This window comes from Nycticebus coucang, chromosome 3, assembly GCF_027406575.1.
Source record: "Nycticebus coucang isolate mNycCou1 chromosome 3, mNycCou1.pri, whole genome shotgun sequence".
In the NCBI taxonomy this organism is placed as follows: Eukaryota; Metazoa; Chordata; class Mammalia; order Primates; family Lorisidae; genus Nycticebus; species Nycticebus coucang.
Genome location: NC_069782.1, coordinates 134,566,031 through 134,575,359, shown reverse-complemented (window position 1 = coordinate 134,575,359; position 9,329 = coordinate 134,566,031). Strand labels below are relative to the sequence as shown.

General features: G+C 39.9%; 1 protein-coding gene across 1 annotated transcript in view; it reads right to left on the bottom strand.

The window, feature by feature from the left end:
* Nucleotides 1–780: 780 nt before the first annotated feature.
* Nucleotides 781–9,329, bottom strand: part of SORCS3 (sortilin related VPS10 domain containing receptor 3) — a 632,023-nt gene continuing 623,474 nt past the window's right edge. The window contains exons 26-27 of the mRNA XM_053585949.1: nucleotides 3,439–3,599; nucleotides 781–2,701 (exon numbers count right to left, since the gene is read on the bottom strand). Coding sequence (XP_053441924.1) covers nucleotides 2,637–2,701; nucleotides 3,439–3,599 — 226 coding nt within the window. The 3' untranslated portion in view covers nucleotides 781–2,636. The remainder of the gene's footprint in view (nucleotides 2,702–3,438; nucleotides 3,600–9,329) is intronic.

The window sequence follows — 9,329 nt, the reverse complement described above, 5'->3', positions numbered from 1 at the left end:
GAAGGGGAGAACCAAAAGGATGTATATCTTGTTGGTTTCCTCTCCTTTTTAAATTTTTCCTGCTTAAATCTTTAAAACCTGAGTTGGAATTCCATCTCTACCACTCACAGGGAACTGATATCAGACTCAAAGTCCTTGCAGTTACCAAGACTTTGCACATGTGGATAGGAAATTTGAATATTGGTCGAAATGAGACATCTCATGGAAGATCCCCATGGGTAGCAGAAAATGAATTTTATAGCAAATTTGGTCATTACTCTCAATTCTTCTTGCCCTTCCTCTATTGGGATTATTTACCCACATCTCTTGTTATGTTACTTAGTAGTGTCTCATACCAGATCAGGAAGAGTCAGTGTATTTCTCTAGCCAGTGATGTTAGACTCGGCCATGCAATTTTTCTCTAGGTAACAGAACATGGGTTAAGGTCAATAAAATGATGATTGTGAGCCAAGGCCTCAGAGGCACAGGCTGTTCTGCTGGCCTCATTTGGAAGTCTGCAATCCACCATGAAAAACACCTGTGCTAGGGAGCTGCTGATCCCAGGATGATGCTGACTCATGGAGCAGACTTGAACTAGCACCCAGCCAAGCAGAACCTTGTCAGTCCTGACTGAGCTTAGGCAAACCACAGCCCAGCTGAAGAAGACTCATGAATAAAAAAATAAGCTATTATAAGCGATCTTTTTTTTTTTTTTTTGTCGTGAAGCATTATTGTTACCAATAGTTGACGGATACGGTAGGTAAAGAAAACTGCCCAGAAAAATAAAGTGTGCCACGTATGTAGCTTTGATGTACAAAAATACATTTATTTTCAACAATTTCAAAACCACTGTCTTTTTTTTACAGTAGAAATATTCAAGTGGAACAATAAAACCAAGAACAGTATATGTACATATACTGTATATATAGATGAGACTCATGCATTCGTATTCCAGTGCTTAGTACAAGTATTGCAATTGTCTGCCCCATTTAACCCTTGAAACAAAGAAAAGCAGGATCTTTAGAAATATTCCTCATAGGGATCTATGCTATAGGCAGCCAGATTCCTCTAGATCACATTCTGTGTCTCACAGAGAAGAATGGGAACAACATCCCACAAAAATTAACAGGTACAAAACGTGGCCTTTCCTCCCAAATATATACAGTATATCTTTTTTTTTTTTTTTAAACAAGTGTGCTCAGGCTAAGCCTGAAAATAAAAACAATGCTTATAGCATGGCTTAAAGTGACCCTATTGAAAAGAACTGGTATGTGTAAATGTTTGAAGGGGCCGAGCTGCTGCAAAAGCCACTCACCCCCAGAGGCAAGAACTACTTTAAGGGAACGGAAGGCAGACATTTGACTTTAAGGAAGTTGTGTACATCTGACAAGCAAATAGCACAGCTTTGCTAAAATTGCCTTTGACTAATATCATTAAAGGCTAGACCCCTATTTGGCCTGCAGGGTTTGCACGGACTCGGGATTTCACAAATCCCACATCCCTCCCAACCTCTACCACCCTTCCCATGCCAAGAAGCACTCACTGGGCTTTCCCCTCACATCCAGGGGACTTTTCTGAGCTGAGAGTAGCCTGAGAATTCAGCGTCAGCATAAGACATTTACAGAAAATCCAATCAGAAAATAGATGACTTGTCATTTTTAGATCCATTGCCCGGATTTTCCAGAGAAAACTATTTTCTCAGGCTGATAAACACCTTCAGATTTGTCCTTTTAGAGAGGAAGCCTTTTTCCCCATCTGAGTTTCACTTTGAAGTCTCTAGTGGGCCTCATCTTGCAACTTCTTCCATGTCATTGTAGGAACAAAAATGACCCCCTTGTCCTATGATGGCACTAGAGTCCTTCCTTAATCAATTGCCCCAAAGAAGCCCTCCCCCCACCCCTTTATGTACATAAGTAGAAACCAGCTATGGCGTGGACAAGGAGATGCAAGAGTTAAGTGGTCCAGACAACAGGAGAGCATCCAGGCTCAGCATATGGCAGCCTGGCAGGTCGGTCAGCTCTGAGGGTCAGTGCACAAGCCAACACACGCATCTTTTCTTTTTTCTCTTTTCTTTTTTACTAAACATTAAATTATTTCTTAGGAAATAAAAAGCTATTTACATTGTAATTATATACAGTAAGCCACCTGTTGCCTCACTATTGACATGTGCAAGGCAGGGCCTCTCTCCTAAAGGTGTGCATGCTTTCTGCAGCAACCTCCACTCCCCACCAACCTGCCTCCCGGGATCTAACTGGGCAATGGTTTGTGTTGCTTAGGTGTGCACTAAGGGAGGGGTGTTGGTGATTTTGAGGTGGCAGGAACTTGACAAAAAGCCAACCCAACTTAAACAAAAGGAAAGAGAGACTGCAAAAAAAAAGAGAGTGTTTTTATGCTTCTGATGATAGAACAAAGCAAGGAGGCTGGGGGAAGATTCATCCTTTGCCCTTAGCACAAACAGCCATTGATTATTTCTGTCCCATTTTAATCAGCTAAGAATGCATCTGTTCTCCCAAAGCTAAGCATCTTCCTGCTACTTAGGAAGGGGCCCTTGGTAAACAAAAGGTAAAAAAGACATTTTAATTTTTCCATAATAATAGTAACAGTAATCATCAAAAATAAAAAGTCAGAAAGGTGGTTGACCATGTGGCTTGTTGGTATTAAACACTAGTGCAGTTGGGGATCTCCTTTGTGCTTTCGCTGTTTGCAATGGTGGCAATGCCTCCTGCGGGGAAGAGAAGACACAAGGAGAAACAGATGTAAGTTCCACAGGGGCAAGAATCTTTGTTTTATTCACTGCTAAATAGTAAGCAACCAACAGACATTTATTAAATAGGGCACCTGGACAGTCTCACCTGTTGGCTTACTGGTTTATCACTTCCATGTTTAATGCGTGCCACCTGCCACACTAGTACCCAGGAAGGATCAATACACTGACCATCATCCTTAATGATAAAAATAGTGATAGCCAACATGTACTGAAACTTACTACGTGGCAGTCACTGTGCTCATGATATAATAATCACAATAATCCTAGGAGAGATTCTTAGGTACTATTAGAAATATAATAGAAACAGAACAGAATCCATTACTTCCATTTCACAGATGAGGAATAATGAGGCAGAGAGGTCACAGAACCAGCAGATTAGCAGAGCAAGGAAATGGAACCAGAGATATCTGACACCAGATTCCTCATTCATGTGATTACTAGAGAGGGCATATAATGCTGTGGTCCAGCTGACTTGATCTCTCCCCCACCCAGAGCCTAGTGCTTCCAGTCTTGATTGACTTTTGAAAGAGAAAAATTCCAATTTCATGTTTTGGAAAAGATGATTACTTTCCCATGGCCAGTTGTTTTTCCTCACCCTCCAGTCTGGTGCTGTTTAGCACAGGTGAGATGGGCTGACTGACCTAGTGCTGGGAGGAGGAGGATGCAGGAGCTTGGTGGAACAGGCCACATACCTATGACCCGGGTGTCCAGCTCTTTGTCCAGCAGCTCCTCAGGCTCGGTGAAGTCACTGAGTGTGATTTTGGGGGCATTTTCACTTTGGCTCACTGACCCAATCATCTCCTGCTCCTTGTCGTGTTGGACTTGGGCATAGATGTTAATCCAGGGGATTTTCCTACACAGGGCAGGAACAAGATCAGATTAAGATCACAGGACATTCCAAACTCGGGGAATTGGAAATCCTGGGTGACAGAGGAAGAAGCTATTAATGGAAGAAACAATGTCAAGGAAAGGTATGGGTCACCCAGAGACACTGTGGTCTTGAAGCCAAGGGTCACACAGGTCACCCAGAGACCCCCAAATGCCCTGGGAAGCTTCAACCACTGACCTCCCAGGGAATGCACCTTCTTCTGGAGGGAAGTCAAGCAAGTATAAATAAAAAGGCAATGCTGCTGGTCAGTGAGGCATTAACCCGTAAATATTTAGCTTAAAGTTAACATTGAGCTTAAATATTTAAAACTTAAAAATATAAGTTTTGAAAGGAGCTGGACTTTGATGCTCATAAGTTTGTACATAATGAAAAGACATTTTTCTAAGATGTACCAATTTAATCAATTTACATTGGCTTCTTTTATGAATAACTAAAAAATAATAGACTCCTAGCCATGGCTACAATTTTCAAAGCACAATTTATGGACCAAGTAGCTTAAATACTTCGATAGTCCATTTCATCATCTGTTCATTTGGTGTAAGAGAAGCTTTTACCCCTCAGGATTGTAGAGATAATTAAGGAAAGGAATAAGATAAGTCCACTAACTCCCTTTGAAGACACACAAATAGTGTGTTTGGAAACGCAACTCAGGCCGGCTGTGGGCTGGAGGAGCGCTTCAGGTTGAAATCTCATCAGAGCCTTCATTTTCTGACCCATGCCCATCATCTCCGGACCCTCTGTGTTCCAGCCTCTGTAGTGTCCTTCGAATTCCTCTAACCCAGCAGTTCTCAAACTTTACCGTGCTTAGGCATCATCCAGAGTCATTGTTACAATGCAAATGTGACTCTCTAGGTCTGGACTGGATGGGTTGAGATTCTGCATTTCTGCCAAGCTCCCAGGTGAGGCTGATCCTTCTGGATGGTTGGAGACTACACTCCCATACATGAAGCTCCCCCCACATCTTGGGGAATTTCACTTAACTGTTCCTTCTTCCTGTAACACACTTCCCTTTGCTCTTCTCCTTTAGAGAGAAGAAATGGGTCCTGTCTAATAGGTCCCCCATGACGTATTATAAATATGTAATTAGGGACAGTATCTATGAAAGAGGTATTTAAATAAGGCATTGGTTTAGGGTGATGTAATAGGCAATGTGTATTGACTCGTTTTCTGTCTTTTTCTCCCTAGACTAAAAGCCCTATGAGGGCAAAGGCTTTGTGCTACATCTTCACTGCTATACATTTGACATAGCACAGTGCTTGGCATGTGGTTTACATTCATTCATTAAGCATTTATTGAATAAAGGAGTAAATGATCTCAGAGACTGTGCTCCTTCCACTCTACTATACCATATTCTTTAATAAATAACTACATTTTTATCTTAGAATATCACTTTTAGACAAGACCTCTCTTATTCCATCAAAGGATGGAGTAATTGGCCTCAAGTCCAGACATTCCAAGAAGCCAATTACTATAATTAAAACTTGGGACATCTGACATGCACGCTAATCCAGACAATTCCATGCACTTCTAAGGGAGAATCTCCCTATTGGCATTCCTACCAATGCCAGTCAGTGGTATTTTCAAACATCTACATACATTCCCCTCCCCACTCCAACGTCAAATGAGCCAGAATTTAGAAGCATTTAATATGGTTTTCCTGTAGCTAATTCAGTAGAATACAATCTGAAAATATCTTTAAAAGATGCAGTAGTTTCTACCTTTCTTTTACAACTCAATTTTCACGCCTTTGAGGTTTGCTTTCCATACATTAAGGGAAGTGAACCCATGACGCCTGCTGGCCTAAACCAGTTTAATATAATTTATAACACAAGAACCTTAAATGAAAAGAATCAATGTAAGGCAGCAAACAGCAGGCTCTTTGAATGTGTATAATTAAAAATTCTTGGTATGAATGCAAACTAATACGTTCCTTTCAGAAAGATGTTTGGAGATCACTTAGGGATCTAAAAATAGACCTGCCATTCGATCCTTCATTTCCTCTATTAGGAATATATCCAAAAGACCAAAAATCACATGACAACAAAGATATTTTCACCAGAATGTTTATTGCAGCCCAATTCATAATTTCTAAGTCATGGAAGAAGCCCAAGTGCCCATTGGCCCATGAATGGATTAATAAATTGTGGTACATGTATACCATGGAATATTATGCAGCCTTAAAGAAAGATGGAAACTTTACCTCTTTGATGGAGCTGGAACATATTCTTCTTAGCAAAGTATCTCAAGAATGGAAGAAAAAGTATCCAATGTACTCAGCCCTACTATGAAACTAATTTATAAGCACCCACACTTCCATATGAAAACCATAACCCAACTATAGCCCAAGATGAAGGGGAAAGATGAGAAGAAGGGAAGGGGTGGGGGAGGATAGGTGGAGGGAGGGTAATCGGTGGGACCACGACTATGGTACATGTTACAAGGGTACAATGTTAAATCTACTAAGGGTAGAATATAAATATCTTAACACAATAACTAAGAAAATGCGGTGAAGGCTATGTTAAACAGTTTTATAAAAGTATTTCAATTGTATATAAAACTAGCACATTGTATCCCATAATTGCATTAATGTACACAGCTATGATTTAATAAAAATGAATAAATAATAAATAAAATAAAAATTAGTGGTGTCCCTTGCTTTCTTTTTAATCCAGATAGAAATGCAGTTTAATGACTTAGATTCCTTCCAATCATGACAAAACACATTGCGCATGAATGGTGGAATCGACTGTAATATTGCTGAGGTGCTGGGTGGTATCAGCCAGTTCCCTGATCACACACAAGTGTGTTTATTTCAGAGGGGTAACCAGGGCCCGCTGCCTTCCCTTTCCTGCTTTGCTAATGATATCCATGGGGATTTGACCCTATAAAGATTGTTAACTTTATTTTTGGTTTCCAAATAACACATCGAAAAACTGGCATATTTTTCATCTTTTTCACATAGATGGTTGGAAAGGAATAAATTTTACATCACGATTTGCAGCATTTAAAAAAACAGGAAGGTTGCTTTCATTTCTTAACATATCCACTTGTGGGACTGTTGAGAATATAAGTCATGTCTGAACTACTTTTCATGTAAAAAGATAGAAAATGAGGAGATCAAGAGACAGGTCTGGCCACATGTTCATACAGACTTAAGTAAGAGAAATAATGTGGACAGCCCATATCTCCCTCAAAAAACACACAAAAATAACCCACAACCAACTGCGATTTGTATTTACTTGCTCCAGTTGTCATGAATGTTAGAAGTCTGAGGGAGAAAATTTACAGAGATCAAAGTAGGCTTTAGAGAGTAATGAAAGCCCTACTAAAGAAATAATCAGAAGGTATATAAAAGCTCAAATATTTTCTTAGATAACCAAAAAAGCAGATCTGCAGTTATAGAAAGAAAGCCTATCATGTTAGGCATTTTTCAGGAATTAAAAGCCATCTCTTAATTCTATAGCTGGAGACAGGGAACAGCAGCAGTCATCATCCAAGAGCGATTTGGAATGTGAGAGGCACAGGGATATTTATTCAAAGGAAGCTTGAGCTCACAGTAACTCTATTCTCCTCATTGGTAGGTGACCGCTTGGGACATTGGGATCATTTTCAGTGCCTGACACACAGTAAGCACTCAACAAATACATGTTGAATGAATAAATGGTTTCGTGAGTTCATGCTGGGGATTACAGACAGGAGGTTTGGGGTCTGAGAACTCAGTAAGGCCAATGATCTGAAAAGAAAACAGAAATGCCCCCACTATGCTGTTCAACAGAGCATTTACTAGCTATTTGCTTTAAATTAATTAAAGTTAATTACAACTAAAATTCAGTCCCTTGGTCACACCAACAGCTACTGTACTAGGGCAGATTATAAAGCATTTTTATCATTGAATAAGTTTTACTGTATGGTAATGAAAGAAGCAAATGAGACTCTGTGAATCCAGGGGTAGGAACATGACCTTCACTTGTTGCAAACCAGGCACCCTCCCTGTAGCTATCACTGGGATACCATGTGATAGGGAAGGAAAGGAGACCAAAGAAATAAAAGAAAATCCAGCAGAATCTCTATCTACCAAAGGAGGAAACCTTCCAGACAAAGGGGCCAGAAAAAAAAAAAAAGGTTAACTGACGACAGGTTACTTTTAGCTGACACTGCTGTCACGCAGTTTGATTGGCATTTGTTTCCTGTAGCCTTAGCTATGTGATCCACTGTCAGAAACTTTAAAAGGGTTGGCTGACAATAGGGAACTACAAAGGCAGAACAGCAGAGAGCGCTCATTATCTGGCGTGGATTTATGAACTAATATTAAAATGTACGTGTTTACAGATGCCTCCACTAATAAGGTGACTGTGTAGGAAATTTAAACATATTTATAAAGGAACAGAAACTTTCCAATTCAGAGGACTAGTGACCCTTACATGTCCTTGCTTTGTGGCCACCTGACACAAATGTCTCTTTGCAGGACTGCTATTGGCCCCTGTCCTTAGCAACTCTGAGTTGCAGGAGGCTGAGGTGACACATTGAGCTTAGCTGGTTTCCCAACCCCAGAATCCACCAGGCTTCCCCACAATCAAATCCCTAGATGAGTCAAAAGTGAAAATGTTCTTTGCATATAATCAAAGCACATCTATGAATGGATGTTGCCTTACCTAGACTGTTTCCAAATGGGACTTTTTCTTTCTAATTGTGACAGAAAATGTTTTCCTCTCTTCAAAGTGAACAGGAATAGATGGGCTGACAAATCTTGATCCAAGAAGAACAAGTGTGAACTTGCATACTTGTCTATAAATCCAGTAGGGAAGTAAATCTCTGTCCATCCAGTGGGCATGGAAGTTGATGATAGTATTTCTGCTGTTGTGGCTAACAGTGAGGGGCAGGCTGAGTAAAACTTGTATTTTTAAGCAACTGAGATGTCCACTAGTGGAGAGTTAAGCAGGAACAAGGGGAACAGGATGAGTCAAGCCCATTTCCCACTGATCTCTACCAATACCTAAAAGCATCACCTTCCATGCCCAGAAAGATTCCCAGGACCAAGTGGTACTTTTAAAATGAATCTGATATAATGATATTTTTACTTCACTCAGGATTCTTCAGAAGCACGTGCCACTGAAGAAATATTTGAGAACAGAATATGTGCCAGTTTATGACACAGAAAGTATCTTTGGAATATGTGCTCCTTGTTATTGCTAACAACATAGCTTTGTTGATTAGTATATAGCAGTTATAGGTATTATGACATTTCAACCATATAGCAAACCTATAAATTATTACTGTCTTCTTCATTCTACTGAAGAGGAAACTAATGCTTAGAGAGACAAATATTATTGCCCAAGGTTACAAATGCTGAAAGTTAAAATTGGATCTGTCTGATTTCAGAGTTCATACTCTTAACCAGTATACTTCTGGTAGAAATATTACATAATTTAAATATTGGTACAGAATTATTGATTTCAATTTCATGGTTGCAATAAGTATCTTGTTATACCACTTCTCCTGTGGCTTTTAAAAATAATTTCTGAATACATATGGAGTTTGGCTCTCCTGATCAATTTCTCATTCGGACAGAAAGAGAAGGGAGAGGGATGAAGGTTGAATATTTTTAGCATGCAAATGTAAACAGAGACACCAGAACTGCAAAAGGAGATGTGAAAATGCATATGTGCGTCTGTATGATACATGTGTGTATCATAT